Source organism: Balaenoptera musculus, chromosome 17 (genome assembly GCF_009873245.2).
Source record: "Balaenoptera musculus isolate JJ_BM4_2016_0621 chromosome 17, mBalMus1.pri.v3, whole genome shotgun sequence".
Lineage (NCBI taxonomy): Eukaryota > Metazoa > Chordata > Mammalia > Artiodactyla > Balaenopteridae > Balaenoptera > Balaenoptera musculus.
This window is the reverse complement of record NC_045801.1, coordinates 10146608-10163894: the sequence shown is the minus strand read 5'-3', so window position 1 is coordinate 10163894 and position 17287 is coordinate 10146608. Positions and strand designations below refer to the sequence as shown.

The 17287-nt window shown below is 42.0% G+C and overlaps 1 protein-coding gene across 3 annotated transcripts in view; it reads right to left on the bottom strand.

Annotated features, from left to right (window-relative positions):
• The window catches only part of ADCY8 (adenylate cyclase 8), a 224915-nt gene that overhangs the window by 147214 nt on the left and 60414 nt on the right, over nt 1–17287 (bottom strand). For all 3 annotated transcript variants that reach the window (XM_036830371.1, XM_036830369.1, XM_036830370.1), the window contains exon 3: nt 2499–2629. In XM_036830371.1, the coding sequence (XP_036686266.1) occupies nt 2499–2629 (131 nt within the window). The remainder of the gene's footprint in view (nt 1–2498; nt 2630–17287) is intronic.

Sequence of the window (17287 nt, the reverse complement as noted above, 5' to 3'; positions counted from 1 at the left end):
CACTGCCTCTGTGAACAGCTGGGAGGGGCCCCTCCAGCTGCCAGGACCTCTGCACATTCTTCTCCCATTAGAAGTGGCTCCTTCACTGCGAGCTGAGACCACTGAGAATGCAGGGCAGCAAACGCGATGTTAATTTAGTGTGGCGCGAAGTTCTGGAAAAGAGTCTGGAGCACAAAATCTCAGTTCAATGATTTAAGGTAAATGGGCAGGGTGCAGGGGGCAGAAGTAACTTTAGTTGTTCTTCACTAAGGGAAGCACTGAAAATTGATAAGTGCAGGAAGAACTCCAAACATGCCTTTTATTGAACTTAAGGCTCCCAAGTATGTTGACGTGGGTGTGCGGGCTTGTTTATTTTTTTCTTTATGAAGGGCAGTGTTTTTTTTTTCTCCTCTTTCTCCATGGTGACAGACACTTTTGTAATATGTCATATGTATTTTATAATATGTCTTATTTCATTATACTTCATTAAATTACATACCATTATAATTATATATGAATCATTATACTATGTCAATACATATTTCATAATATGTCATATATGTCAAATATATGATATATATTGTGCATTTTTCTTAATTTTATCTCACTGTTCTGCCTTCACTTGTGCTGATTCCTCTGCCTAGGATTCCTTTCTTTGATTTTTTTTTTTTCACTTGGCGGACTCAATTTCAAAGAAGGCAAATAAGAATCACCCCTTCTAGGAATGTTTCTCTACGCACCTCCATCCCCACCCCGGGTCTTCCTCTTTTTATGATCTCTTACTGTCCTTTGCTTACTTAATAATAGAACCTCACACTGTATTATAATGACTAGTACTGCCCTGAGCCCGTTGTTCTAGAATTGGTATTGACGAGTTCCCACTGTCTGTGGGACAAATTCCTAGATCTGGAGTGCATCTTGTATTAGAGTTGCTGTTTGACAAGGGGCTCTTTGCAAACTCAAGCATCTAAGCCAGTGTAGCTCAATTCTTGGATGAGACCCCGAATGACCTACACTGATGTATTTGCTAAAAGGTTGTGTTAGAATCAAGATTTCTGCTAGACTTGCATTCACATAAGTGTCCTGGCACACCAGAAAAACACCCAGAGATGCTGGTGAGAAGGAAAAGTTGTTCTTCCCTCCTACCAAAGTTAGGAGGAAAGGAACTAAGAGGGTACCACTGGTCATTTTTAGAGCTCTTCAACCTATAGATGTTCCCCTATGTTTGGGAAATTCCCACCCTATGATGTTTGGTGGGAGGGAGATACAGTTCTCCTGTACAAGCTGAAAATGCCAGATATTTGCGTCCTGGCCACTTCTGGGGAATGACTGGGCTCAGCCAATCAGACACATCTGCCTCAGGCTTAACTTGAGATGCAAAGAGGCAGGGGGGTCAGAGAGTGGGGCAGGACAAAGGCAGCCAAATCCAGATCCTGGGGGCTGCGGAGGCATTCTGTGTGCAGAGGAGGCAGCTGTGTCTGGGACAGGGTTGGTAGCACAGGGAACGGATTCTTCAGGTACAGTGGAAGCAGCGCCCTCACTGGCCTAGTGCCCTGCTGGGATTTTGACTGGGCTTTCCGCTTCTTTCTGGCCCATTTCCTGAGCCCGCCTCTCCATCCTTCCCCAATGACTCTGGGAGCCCCCATGTAACCTTCCAATACATTTCTTTTACATCAGCCAGGGTTGGATTCTTTTTCTGCTTGCAACCAGGAGACACGTCTGAAACAATCTACAATATGCTTAATGCTCTACTATATGCTTATGCCAGTCCTGTGCTTTGTATATATCTTCACTCACATAATCTACATAAACCCCTGTAAGGTGGCTATTAAAGCGCCCATTTTACAGAGAAGGATTCTGAGAGTCAGGTATGTAAATTGCCCAAGGTCATACACAAGGAAGAGGTAGAACTGGGATTCTAAACAGGTCTGTCTCACTGAAGAGGTATATTGTCTGGCACAGTGCTGGGCAAAGAGAGGGCATTGATGGATGGATGGATGGATGGATGAATGAAGGGATGGATGGTTGGGTGTGTGAATGGGTGGAAGGGTCAGTGGATGCAGAATGGATGGATGGGTGAATGAGTGACCAAAAATATGTTTGCAAAAGAAAAATAAGCTGTAATCCTTCTTTTGGTATTGTTTTAAAGACACTTATAAGGAATATAAAGAAGAGACCTATGTAATTGCCCTGAGGCCTCCAGATCACATTCTGGAATTATTTTTCCCACCACAGTGTCACAGGCTTTTGACTTTCCTACTCAAAATGTAAAGGCAGGCAAGTCTACTGCAGAGGAGCCAGGTGGTAAGTCAACTAGCAAATTTAACTGCAGACACTCTTCTCGAGCCTCAGTTTGGAAATGCAGAACTCTCTGATGAATAATCACTAGTTGATGAATTACTCAACCAAATGAAGAAAGGCGCTGACACTCGGGCAGACAGAAGTCACGGCCATGAGGTGAGAGCAGCCAGGAGCGCGTGGGTCACGCAGAGAACTGGGCGAGGCGTCCTGTTTCTCACCTGACATTCTCGTAGCGATGGATGTAGATCCGGTGGAATTGATGCTGCAGGTGTTCGTCTTCCACGTTGGTCATGTCGTTGATCATCTCCAGGACGACAAACCGAGGGAGCACAGACAGCACAAGCCGCTCCTGGGACACACAAATACAAGGGTGAGGACTAAAGTATCGCCGGCCATATCGGTAAACAAAAGATGTGGCAGTCATCAAGCCATTACGTTACAGCCGCCTGGATGGTGAGCCCTGAGGGAACCCAGGATGGAGACAAACGGCCTGCCTGCTGCCAAGCCCATCTAGCAGTCAGCTGCTGCAGCCCCCCACAAAGGTGCACCCTGAGGAAACTCAGGATGAGAAAACACAGGGTGCTGGCCCCAGAGAGCTGAGCTGAATATCAAAAGCATGATTTCAATGAGCCCAGACTCTTGTATCTTCCTATACATAGAAAAGCGCTAAACTGCTTAACTTGAGATATCTGGTTTCCTTTAATGAACAGTAATCCTTTGATGTTCCAACTACCTGGTCTTCTGTTGCAAAAAACTCCTATATATCCTGGCTCCCTCCCACCCCCCTTGCCTCTTTGGAACAGTTTTCTCAGCGTTATCTGAGATGCTGTGTCCCTGGCTTGATGTCCTCAGAAAGTCTGCTGAATAAAACATAAATCTCAACTTTCAGGTTGTGAATTTTTTTTTCAGTTGACAAGGGACAGTTTTGTTAGGCTGACCACTGGGTCTCAGAAGGGTGGATGGACCGTGTAGAAGTAATGGGGCTCTTGGCTGAACTTCTCGAGGAATTGCTAATTTCATACCATCCTATGAACATGACAAATATCTACGGAGTACTTGTTATTTGCCAGGCACTGTGCTGAGTGTTGGGTATACAGTGGTGAACCAAATGAATGACAGCCCTACTACTGTGGGGCTTACATTCTAATAAGGAATACAGACATTAAATACACACACCCAAACATGCCCACACATACTTACAAAATGTGACAAGTGCCAAGCAAGGACAGGTCATGATCAGAGAGTATGATGGTTGATAACAGGATTCAAATAGGAGGTTAGGAATGACCTTTCTGAGCAACTGATATGTAAACAGATACATGAAAGTTTGGAATGAGCCAGCCCTGTGTGGTACAAGGAGAAGGGAGCTCCAGGAAGAGGAAACAGCAGGTGCAAATGTCCTGAGACAAACGGAGAGCAATGGTGTGCCTGGAGGGTGGTGATAGAGGGGTGTGGTGACAGTCAATGAGGTTGGAGGTGTAGATAAATGCGTCAGGCCTGCCTGAGGTGTTAGCATTTAATTCCAACTAAAGCGGGAAGGCACTGCATGATACTAAGCAGAGGAGTGACATAAGCTGAGTGATGTTTTAAAAGATCACCCTTGGACTTCCCTGGTGGCGCAGTGGTTAAGAATCCGCCAGCCAGTGCAGGGGACATGGGTTCAAGCCCTGGTCCAGGAAGATCCCACATGTCGCGGAGCACCTAAGCCCGTGTGCCACAACTACTGAGCCTGCGCTCTAAAGCCCGTGCGCCTAGAGCCCATGCTCAGCAACAAGAGAAGCCACCGCAATGAGAAGCCCGTGCAGCGCAACGAAGAGTAGCCCCCGCTGGCCGCAACTAGAGAAAGCCCGCGCACAGCAACGAAGACCCACCTAGCCAAAAATAAACAAATAAATAAATTTATTAAGAAAAAAAAAAGATCACCCTTGGCTGTGGTTTGGAGAATGAATTATGAGAAGGGGGCCAAGGGTAGAGGCAGGGAGACCAGCTGGGGGAGCCCCTGCAGTGGTCCAGGGGAGAGGTGACGGGGGGGATAAGGTCTATAGGACTGGCAACCAATAGGGATGGCAGGAGAGAAAGAAGGCGTAACCGTGGTGATGGCTAGGTTTTGAGCTTGGTTGATGGGGAGCGTGTGCTCCATTCACTGAAACAGGGCACACAGGAGAGGAACCGGGCTCAGAGACATTAACTCTTTATCGAGAGGAGAGGAAATGAGACACACACCTCCACAAATTAGGAACCTAACACTTGACAGAATAATATTCCTCCATTGTGATCAACCCAGCAGATAAAAACAAAATAACTGTTTAACTAGCAACATGAACTAAATCCTAAAAAGATCTTGTGCTGTGGAAATGAGGTGAAAATCTGCTTCTTTTTTTTTTTTTTCCTATAATTTGCTCTAGTGTGGAATGGAGTTTAAGACAGGTGTATTTATTTATTATTATTAATTTTTAAATTTAGGTGTAGTTGATTGACAATGCTGTGTTAATTTTTGCTGTACAGCAAAGTGATTCAGTTATACATATATACATATATATGTGTACATATGTGTGTATATATATATATACACATTCTCTTTTAAAATATTCTTTTCCATTATGATTTACCAGAGGATATTGAATATAGTTCCCTGTGCTCTACAGTAGGACCTTGTTCTTTATCATTCTATATATTGATGCAATAGCTTATATCTGCTCACCCCGACCTCCCACTCCATCCCTCCCCCAAACCCCTCCCCGTAAGACGGGTACATTTTAACCACCATAGTTTCTCATATCTTCATAGATATTTATGGACCCTAAACATTTTCAGCACCCATTCTTTTATTTGTTCCTTGCAAAACCCTGAAAATAAGCAGGCACAAATAATTATCTTCATTTAACGGACAGACTGAGTCAAGTCAAATTACCTGCATGACCTGAACAGTTACCAAGTGGCAGTGGCAGGATGCAGTCCTTTACCACGTTTTTCCTGGATGGGATTCGTGGTGAGATGCGAAAAGCCCCAGGTTTTGAGTCCGACTGGAGTTTGGGTCCTGCCTCTGTCCATTTAATAGTAACACAGCATTAGGCAAGCGACATCATCTCTCTGTGACTTAGTTCCCTAATTTGGCAAATAACTATAATATCATCTACCTCACAGGGTTGTCATGAAAATTCAATGAAATAAAATATGTGAGGGGTCTGGTGTTTATTCCCTCCTGCTTCCTCTCTGCTCTACTCAACCCTGCCCTCATGGGAAGGGCTTTATTAATGAAGTGTCCACAGAGCTTCACACGATGGGGCCTTTTCCTCTCTTGAAAGCTGTCCCATAGTGGGGCTGAGAGGCGTGCTTCCTGCAAATGCCCCTGCCTCATGTTCATTTCATGTTCATTAGGCTGTCTGTCAACTTCCCAGGTAATTGTGACCTTGTTCCTGCAATCGCTGAGGGGTGGGAGTCGGTGCTCATCACAGCTTTGAGGAGCACTTGAAGCCTCAGAACAGTAGGTGCTAAATAAATATTTCCTAAACAAATGAGTGAACCCAGAGAAGGAGGAGACTGTGTCCAGCTCACGGCTGCAACGCCTCCAATGGCCACCACGGTCCCTGGTACAGGATAATTATTTGTTAAATAGATTCTTTGGCAATGCACATTCAATCTTCAGGTATGACATAGATGCTTTATGGGAGACTTTCAAAATAAAATTTTAATAGCAAAATTCTCCAGCACCCAGGCTTGCCAGCCTCCGGCTTGTCCTGCTACTGGCAACTGCCCCAGGTCCTGCTCTGTAAAGCATTTTCTGCCAGGCAATGGGAAACTGCCTAGAGTCTGCTTATAAAAGCGCATTTTCAGCACTTTTGCTTCCCTTGGATTTGTTCACTGCTTGAGAAACATCATTCAAATGCCCTGAAGACACAATCTGAAAGAAAATGGGAAAGTTTGCCCCTTAATACAATTCCCAACTCTTGCTGAGGCATAATATCTCATTTTCTGGCTTTGGAGATCAGAAGTACAAGAATCTCTCCTGAAGCCAGACTGTGGCCCAGGGTGGCCTTTGTGCTCACATTCTGCACATCTTTTTCTCCCTGGGTTTTTTGCATTTGCATGAAAAGGGACCTGGGCTGATATCAAGTGCATCAGTGGCTCCTGCCTGGATTTTCCTCTCATCTCCTATAACTTGCTCTATTCATGTCATCAAAATGGCTTCATGGGCATCAATTGCTACAGTGCACCCTGAGGGGGAAGTCAAGGTGAAAACCGGGAGGGATTCAGGATCTTCACTTTATGCAAATGCTTGTCGTGGAGAAGAGAAAGAGAGCAAGGCAGTCCTCTGATGCAGGCAGCACTTCTGGGCAGTTATTCTGAATGGCTTAGGGAAGAACTCGCCACTCTCAGGCTCTTGCAAACCGAGAGACCTCCCAGTTCTCTCTCTCTACTGCAGGCCAAGCAGTGTTAACTGCAGTAAAGGTCCAGGCACTGATGAGAGACTTATCCTGGGTTTATAGATAATGTCTTACTTTAAAGTGATCGCTCATTATGTAGCATGTCAAGTGCTTTGCGTCCAGTATCTTCAAAACCTCACATTAATTGTAGTAGGTTACTATTTTCATTGCATATTATATATGAGATACTGAGATTTAAAGAATTTAAGTGAAATGAGGCAGCCTGGAGTCATGCACTCGGTAAGCACATAGTGAAGACTCAAGCCCATTTCTTTTTTTTTCAAACTTAGATTGTAATTCATCCATTTATTCACTGATTTACCACGTCAAGGAGTAGGTGCTGCGTGACAGGTGCAGTCTGGATATGGAGAATCAGCAGTAGACAAAACCAGACATGGTACCTTTGTAGAGCTAATGTTCTAGAGGTAATGAATGGTAAATAAAAATACTAAGAATAAGAGATGCTGTTTACATGAAAATGGAATCAAATGCTTTGGAAAGACTTGGTAATACTGAGTAGCTAGAACATTGCAACCAACCTAGATGTCGGCAAGCCAGCCATACAAATTAGTGGGAAAAATAATAAAAATCCAGAAGTCATTCTGATAATTTTGCTAGTATTTTTAAATATTTGGCTCCATTTTAAAGAACTAGAAATCTTGGCTGATGCACTATTAGCTGTGGTCTCTGTAAGAAGCAGTAGATCTCTGCTAAGGAAAATACCTTGGCCTTATTATTTTTTTTTTTTTCACACACACAGACTGTATTTTATTTTTACAAGAGATAAATAGACTGACACCAAGCATTGTAAATGGATGACCACAACAAAAGCAACAATGATTGCAATTACCAAACACGAAACACACTCATACTATGTCATAATATTGACATTCAGCCCAGTAATCCTCCACTGTAACAGCTCCTTTACTCTGCAGTCAAAATTGATTTGTATATTTTTTACCTCTGAGTCCTTGTGGGATTTTTTTTCTTTTTTTTTTATTCAAACAGAAAGTCACAAAAATTATAATCATCCTCATCAGTTCACTCAGTCCCATGTAATTAATTTTTTTTCATCTTGATCTTTTGTTTGCACTTTTATGAATTCATCAGTTTTCCATTAGAGTTCTGAAAATGCTTATTCATTCAGTTTAGCAGTATAGTCAGTTACCAGAAACCTGTACTCTGAAAAGACTTGTCAGAGTCTTTTCCATGAATTCCTTGAAGATGAAACCCTTTTATAGGAGGAACATTTTTGCAAAAGCATCAGAGTACACCCAGAACTGTCTGTAAATGACAAAAGACTTAAAAATGACCACTGTTAAAGATTTGATGAAAGTTCATAATAATGCAATTGACAAGGAAATTTAGTTATTTCCGAGATATACATTTTAAAGTAATAACTAGAATTAATGACTTATAACATTATACCAGAACATATAAGATTTTTAGAAATTTCATGTAATGTCTGAAACATTTATATTAATATATTTCCATACAAATAACCCAAAGAAAGTTTACTATTAGGTTTTTGTTTGTTTTTTTGTTTGTTTTTTTATACTGCAGTTTCTTATTAGTCATCAATTTTATACACATCAGTGTATACATGTCAATCCCAATCGCCCAGTTCAGCACACCACCATCCCCACCCCACCGCGGTTTTCCCCCCTTGGTGTCCATACGTTTGTTCTCTACATCTGTGTCTCAACTTCTGCCCTGAAAATCGGTTCATCTTTACCATTTTTCTAGGTTCCACATACCTGCGTTAATATACGATATTTGTTTTTCTCTTTCTGACTTACTTCCTCTGTATGACAGTCTCTAGGTCCATCCACATCTCAACAAATGACTCAATTTCATTCCTTTTTATGGCTGAGTAATATTCCATTGTATATATGTGCCACATCTGCTTTATCCATTCATCTCTTGATGGGCATTTAGGTTGCTTCCATGACCTGGCTATTGTAAATAGTGCTGCAATGAACATTGGGGTGCATGTGTCTTTTTGAATTATGGTTTTCTCTGGGTATATGCCCAGTAGTGGGATTGCTGGATCATATGGTAATTCTATTTTTAGTTTTCTAAGGAACCTCCATACTGTTCTCCATAGTGGCTGTATCAATTTACATTTCCACCAACAGTGCAAGAGGGTTCCCTTTTCTCCACACCCTCTCCAGCGTTTGTTGTTTGTAGATTTTCTGATGATGCCCATTCTAACTGGTGTGAGGTGATACCTCATTGTAGTTTTGATTTGCATTTCTCTAATAATTAGTGATGTTGAGCAGCTTTTCATGTGCTTCTTGGCCATCTGTATGTCTTCTTTGCAGAAATGTCTATTTAGGTCTTCTGCCCATTTTTGGATTAGGTTGTTTGTTTAATATTGAGCTGCATGAGCTGTTTATATATTTTGGAGATTAATCCTTTGTCCGTTGATTCGTTTGCAAATATTTTCTCCCATTCTGAGGGTTGTCTTTTCGTCTTGTTTATGGTTTCCTGTGCAAAAGCTCTGAAGTTTCATTAGGTCCCATTTGTTTATTTTTGTTTTTATTTCCATTACTCTAGGAGGTGGATCAAAAAAGATCTTGCTGTGATTTATGTCAAAGAGTGTTCTTCCTATGTTTTCCTCTAAGAGTTTTATAGTGTCCGGTCTTACATTTAGGTCTCGAATCCATTTTGAGTTTATTTTTGTGTATGGTGTTGGGCAGTGTTCTAACTTCATTCTTTTACATGTAGCTGTCCAGTTTTCCCAGCACCACTTATTGAAGAGACTGTTTTTTCTCAAAGATTATATATCTTTGCCTCCTTTGTCATAGATTAGTTGACCATAGGTGCGTGGGTTTATCTCTGGGCTTTCTATCTTGTTCCATTGATCTATGTTTCTGTTTTTGTGCCAGTACCATATTGTCTTGATTACTGTAGCGTTGTAGTATAGTCTGAAGTCAGGGAGTCTGATTCCTCCAACTCTGTTTTTTTCCCTCAAGACTGCGTTGGCTATTCGGGGTCTTTTGTGTCTCCATACAAATTTTAAGATGATTTGTTCTAGTTCTGTAAAAAACGCCTTGGCCTTATTTTAAGAGACTAGATAATGAATATATTATTTTACATTTAAGTTACAAATAAAATATTTAAGTTGAATTGTTCATAATTCCCAATTTCAACATACTTTTTCAATTAACCGAGCAACCTCCCATCCAGATGATCTCAGCTAAAGGGATTTTACAATTCTTATTTGGGTGTCTGTTACCCTCCCTAAACTGTGAAGTATCTGAGAGCCAAGAGGATGTTTACTCCACCTCCAGAGCCTCGTGAGGAGTTGTCACATTATCTGATTCCTTTGCTGACAAGACAGATACCCTACTCAACATAGCTTAAAAAAAAAAAAATCAGGCATTATCATAACTATACTGGGTGTCTCAAGGAATCTAAGGGCAGAACCGAGGCTGGGCTTTGGAAACAAAAGGACCCAGGGACCCATAATGACTCTTTCCCCTAAACTTGGGTCTCTGCTTCTCCTGTAGGTCAGCTTCATCCTTCTCTCTCACTTCTAAGCCACTGGGAGCTCTTGGTCCTTATGCCTTATATCTTTGGCCATTTTGAGAAGATTCTTGCTAGGTTCAAGACTCAACATGTCTGCATAGGGGCTCTGCTTGGGTCAACATCTAGTCAGGGTGCAGGATCAGGATAAAGATCATGGTCATTAATGGGGTGACCAATAAGAGGGGTGGGTTGGGTGCAGCCAGGAGAAGGAAGTCCCAGAAAAGTGGGGTATGTGGTGGCAAAAAAACTACGTGTACAATATGGTAGCCAATGTATGTTTGTAGAAGAAAGAGGTGCATAATAGATAAAATGCCTGCATCTGAACAGGGTCTAGCTCTCACAGGAGGGATGGAGAGCAGGGAATCTGAAGTAAAGGTAAATGAGGGAAAAGGCAGTTACATGAATGGCCCTGGAGCTGGGCTCTGGGTTTGAATCCTAACTCCGCCTGTTCCTGACTCTGTGACTTACCTTCTCTGTACTCCAGTTTCCCCTCTGTAAATTGGAGATGATAATCTTAGCATCAATTCATAGTGTTGGTGTAGGCTTAAATGAGCTAATATTTGTAAAAGAATTTGATAGTGTCTAGCACACTGTAGCCACAGGCCAAATGTTTGTTAAATTCACTGGCAAGCATCCTGTATTTTAAGCATTGTTTTAGAACTCTAATTATATAGTGGCGCTAAAACATAAAGCTTTTAGAGTAGGGACATTACGCAGGAAATAACGGGGAAAATGAATAGAATACAATTGTCCTTCGGTATCCGAGGGGGATTGGTTCCCGGACCCCCCGCAGATACCAAAATCCATGGATGCTCACGCGCCTTATATAAAATGCATAACCTATGAATATCCTCCTGTATACCTTAAATCATCTCTAGATTACTTATAATACCTAACACAATGTCAGTGCTATGTAAATAGCTGTCGGTGTGGGGCAAATTCAAGTTTTGCTTTTTGGAACTTTCTGGAATTTTTCTCTTCCAAATATTTTCCATCCATGGTTGGTTGAATCTGTGGATGCAGAACCCATGGATATGGAAGGCTAGTCAGCCTTCCATATGTGAAAAGGTAATCGTGCTACATGGTGAAAAACCTCCAGTCACACTTTCAATAATTAAAAAGTTAAAAATTTTATCAAAATCTCGACTCTGGCATTTGAACTTTTATCTTAAAGGGCTTATATGGAATGTTCACCCAGAACTGTTATTGTTTCTGAAAGCCAAGTGCTAGCACAGCCATGCAAAAGCTATTGTTTAATTGTCTCCTAAAGGATACAAAGAATACTCTGTGCATGCACTTTTGGCTGATTCAGCAAGGAGGTTAAAAAAAGTCTGGGTAACACCCATGTCTACTTGTTAGTGGTCTAAGACCCCAGGGACTCTGGTTCTGTTCAGAAATGCAAAGACTAACGGGTTTTGGCATCAGGCAAGCTTGAGTTGAAACCTGTCTGAGCTCAACAACTGACTTGTTCTGTAACTATGATAACTTACATGAGCAACTCTTTTGTGCCTCAGTTTCTTCATCTACAAAATGGGAATAATAATACATATCTTCCAGAAATGGTTTTTTATATTCAATGACAAAGCCTCTTTTACAGATCCTGGTATACAGTAGGTGCTTATTAAATAGCAGTAGTCATCAGATGTGTTTTAATTCATCCCAGTGGTCAAGTCATAGACTGGCCTGCACAGCTCCATAGTCTATAGTCCATGAGTGCAATTTAAAGGATGAATCACAAAATTCAGATTTGGGGGACTTTTTTCTTTTTTTTTAATCTCTTCAAGGAGTTGAGAGTTTCTCAGTTCCCTTCATTTAGTAGTTCCGTGATATATCAAATTGGGAACCTTGAGACAAAGCTCTTGGCTCATTCTTTCATCTGCTCAGTCATTGCTGAATTCCTTCTCTGTGCCCGGAGATGCCAGTGCACGGGGCCAACCGAGGCCACGTCTCCTTCACAGACTGTGACTCAGATCCTGTCACTTAGCTGTGTGATCCTAGACAGGTTACTCAACCTCTCCAAGCCTCATTTCCCTCATCTGTAAGATGAACACAGTAGCTCCCTTATGGGATTATTGTCTGGACCCAGTGAGACATGTCTTTTCAACCCTGGGAGTGGAGAGGAGGAAGTAGGGGTGGTCTGTACTGGGTGCAGGCAGGAAGGGGGTCTCTTGTCTGTAGAGAATTTAAAATAATTATAACAGGGGAATTCCCTGACAGTCCAGTGGCTAGGACTCCCCACTTTCACTGCTGAGGGCCCAGGTTCAATTGCTGGTTGGGGAACCAAGATCTCACAAGCCACACAGCGTGGACAAAAAAAAAAATTATAACAGGATTAAGGTTGTTCTGCCTTTTATTATCACCACTCATTAGCAGTTTTAAACAATGTCAGCAATAAAATACTCCTCTCCACTCCCGAGATGACTGCTTAGCAGAGAACCTGGCACATAATACACTCTATAGTATAGAGCAAATTATTAGCTCTTTGAATGCAGAGCGGTCCATGATGTAGCAATGCACACTTCTGTCATCCGTCTCACCCTAACCAAGGCTCAGCACACCCATGGTAACACCTTTGGTTGAGGGTCTAGTCTGATGTATCAACAACTCTAACATGATGAAATAAAAAGGAAGGCGCTTTTGTTTTCTTTGGGAAAGAAATGATAAACCAAAGGCAATAGGACATTCGGGCAAGATGCTGAGCTCTCCTGAAAGGAATTTAGTCAAATGTGAGGAATAAAAAACACATTTGTGAGCCCAGAAGACATTAGGCACTAAATCTGCTGCTAAGCAGCCCCTCTTGAAAACCTCAGCACTTCTTAAGGCTTGAGGATTTCAAGGTCTTTTTAGAGAGTGCTAAAATGCTCTTTCACATAAGGTTCACTACGTTTTTCAGACACAGGTAACACGACTAAGCATCGTGCTATTTTCACTAAAAGGACATTGATATGTATGTTGGAAATCACAATCGGAAGAATTGAATTTGACTCTTTTTTTTTTTTTCCGCGTGTGCTTACTAATTGCTAGCTAATTTTCTGATCTTGGGCAAGTTACATAATATCTTTTAATCTGGGACTTCCCTGGTGGTCCAGCGGTAAAGAATCTGCCTTCCAATGCAGGGGATGCGGGTTCGATCCCTGGTGGGGTAACCTAACATCCCACATGCCGTGGTGCAACTAAGCCCACGTGCCAAAAATACTGAGCTTGGGCGCCTCAACGAGAGAGACCCTGTGCTGCAAACTACAGAGTCCTCGTACCCTGGAACCCGTGTGCCACAACTAGCGAGAGAAAACCCACATGCCACAACTAGAGAGAAGCCCGCATGCCGCAACTAAGACCCGACGCAGCCAAAAATAAATAAAATAAATAATAAATATCTCTGAATCTGAGTTTTCAGGTATAAAAGCAGGCATTAAATCTTGCTCTACCTGCTCCACAGAGGGGCTTTATTGAGGATGAGACATTCCAGTTTGATATTACAGTGTCTTAAAATAAAAAAAGGGGAGCGTTCTCCTTCTCCGTGCATGCAGCCTAGTTGACGGAGAGACCGAAAATGACTGCAATAAAATATTAATGACATTACGATAGAAGTCAGCCCAGGGCACCACCTGTCTCTTGCCTGTTCCAAAGAGATACCAGGATAACAGATGTGAAAAATGAAATGCTTTGAGCTGTTGGAGAGCCAGGAGGTGAAAAGATGAAATATTTACATCCTGGTGATTAATAGACAAAAGAGGTGGCTTTGATAGAGCTAAACCACAAACTCTTCTGGACAATGGGAATGAAGAAAGAAGAGTTGATGGCGTGGAGAGTTCAACAGGAATACCCCCTGTGGGATGTGAAAACCTCTGCAGAAGCTAGCACCCAACTGACTACAGGGGAAGGGAAATCATTCTTCAGTATTTGTCAACAATACTCTCCTATTTGGGGAAGGGGCCTCATGGGAACTGCTCCTTAATTCAATCATTATTTTATTCATTTCATACAATGTTACTTTCTGAATGTCTAATACCAAGTCAGATATTATGGGGGGGGGGGAATATGAGTCCTCCATGGATCAAGATGCTTGCAATCCAGTGTCAAGATATAAGACATGCCACATAAGTCAAGTTGCAAAATGCCAAACTTACCAAACTCCAGTTTATTCTGAAAAATTGTATCTAAAAAAATCTTATTTTTATTTCTGGCACCTAACTCAGGGCTTGGTCTATATTTCATAATGCACTAACTTGATTGGATATTGGCAATACATTTGTTACTGTTATGAAAATTCTGAAAAGGGCTCTGAGAAAAAAAGTGGTTAATGTGGAATTCTGATTGGATTTTGCTGACTTAGTTGAGTCCTAAATAGTGAAAGGAAATCAGCCAAGTATACTAAATAGCCCCTGGATCAAGCTGTGCCTGAAGCCTGTTAGGAATGGAACTCAGTGAGTCTAAAGCTGGCTTGGGAGCAGTGTGCCCCTTGTAAAATAATCTTCCGTGGTTATCAGTTTCTTGCACTCGGTGAGTAGGTAGGTGCAAAGCTGGGGCCTTTGGAGTAGCTGGGAGAAGAAAGGAGAGCATAAAAATCCCATGTGAGAAAAGCAAAGGGAACTGCCCCCAAAGCCTACACTACTCTTGGCCCTCCTGGACTCCATCACTGGCAGTAGGAACTTTCATGGAGGTTTCATTGGAAGCTGGCACCTCCACTAGATGCTTCTCTGAGTAGAATCACTATAACTTTTCTCTACTTAAGAAAACGGATTTGATTTCCCCAAGTCTCTCTGTTTATTACCATTGATTACACCATAGTCCTGCTGAGGCATCTGTGCACCTACCCCTAGATATTCAGTAACATGAGGCAATGCATTCTCCCTACTGCTAAGACCAAAACTAGTTGGAGAGTCTCCAGTGAGGAAGAGAGGGCAAGAGCCCTCCCAAAGGAGGGAGGGATATATGATGATGCACAGACTGTGAACAGGGTGGCATGTCCAGGAGACTTTATTAACCCACATGGCATAATAGTAGGTATACAGGCTCTGGAGCAAGACTGTCTAGGTCGGAATACCAGCTCGGCAACTTACTAGCTATTACATAACCTCTCTGTTTGTTGGTTTCCTCATCTATAAAATGGAGGTTAAAATACCATCCACCTCATAAGGTTGCTCTGAGGATGAAATAAAATAAAGTAATATACGTAAAGTGTATAGTGTAACATCTAGCACATAGTAAATGCTATATATGGGCTCGTTATTGCTAATTCTATCCAGGTAACGTTTTAGGTGGAGAGGTAAGAAATGAATTGGATTTCATTCTAAAGGCAGTGGGAACTTGTATTAAGTTCCTAAGAGTGCTGTAAAAAATCACCACAAAACTGGATGACTTAAAACAGCAGAAATTTCTTCTCTCAAAGTTCTGGAGGTCAGGAGTCTGAAATCAAGGTGTAAGCAGGTTGGTTCCTTCTTGGGGGCTCTTAGAGAAGAAACTGCCCATCCTCCCTGCTGCTGGTGGCTGCCAGCAGTCTTTAGTGCTCCTTGGCTTGGAGATGCATCACTCCAATCTCTGCCTTTGTCTTCACATGGTATTTTCCCCTGTATGTTTCTCCTCTCTGTGTTTCTGTGTGTTCTCTCTTCTTCTTATAAGAACACCAGTCATATTGAATTAAGGTTCCTCCTAATCCAGTATAAATTCATCCTAACTTGATTACATCTGCAAAGGCCCTCCTTCCAAATAAGGTCATATTCTGAGGTTCGAGTAGACGTGAATTGGGGGGGCAGGCGCTATTCAATCCAATATAGAAGTCATGGAGGTGACCTGAGCAGATTTTGATTTGATAAGGATCACTCTGGCTGCGGCACGGAGAACAACATGTAGAGAGTGAAGGGGCTGTTACCGCGATCCGGGAGAGAAATGGAACAAGAAGTAGGGTTAGAAAGGTGGAGAAAAATATGAGTGATGGCCAAGAAGACGATCCAACCGCTCATGATCATGGCCGGATATCAGGGAAGATGGAGAGGAGGAGCTAGTGTGGCTTGGAGAGCTGGTGGACCACTGATTCTGTTCACTGAGAGGAAATACTGAAGAAACAAAAGTTCTGGAGAAGGAAGGATCTATGCTTGTTGAGTGAATGGAGGTTGAAATGAAGATTTCACATCACGCCAAATTTCTACTTGCTTTGAGAACCCAGTTCTCAACCAGTCTCAACTTTATGGACTCCGACTGCTAACCAAGAGTAGTTTCAATATTTTTAGAGGCCAATCTGGATTTTTTTACTTTCATAGATAATTTACAAAATGGCATTGCAGGACAGTAAACCTCTACTTATCTGATCCAATAACTTATCTTACTGATGGACGTCCCCAACATGTTAAATACTCATAGCTAGCTGGCCCTGTCTGGTCCACCTCCCATGTCTGCATCATCAATTATGTTGTATCTTTACCTAGAGACAGTAGCGTGTGTTTCCAAATTTGTTTATGTCAGCTGTATTTGCAATTGTTAAAACAGAATGTAATTAAATACAGTACAAACAACAGAATGTGAGTGTGAAAAGAAAGCAAGTTTTTGTTTCTATGAAAAGTTGAATGCTTCAGAAATATTCAGTTTCTTTTTTTTAACATCTTTATTACAGTATAATTGCTTTACAATGGTGTGTCAGTTTCTGCTTTGTAACAAAGTGAATCAGTTATACATATACATATGTCCCCATATCTCTTCCCTCTTGCATCTCCCTCCCTCCCACCCTCCCTATCCCACCCCTCTAGGTGGTCACAAAGCACCAAGATGGTCTCCCTGTTCTATACAGCTGCTTCCCACTAGCTATCTATTTTACGTTTGGTAGTGTATATATGTCCATGCCACTCTCTCACTTTGTCCCAGCTTACCCTTCCCTCTCCCCATGTCCTCAAGTCCATTCTCTAGTAGGTCTGCATATTTATTCCCGTCTTGCCCCTAGGTTCTTCTGACCATTTTTTCTTTTCTTTTCTTTTTTTTTTAGATTCCATATATATGTGTTAGCATACGGTATTTGTTTCTCTCTTTCTGACTTACTTCACTCTGTATGACAGTCTCTA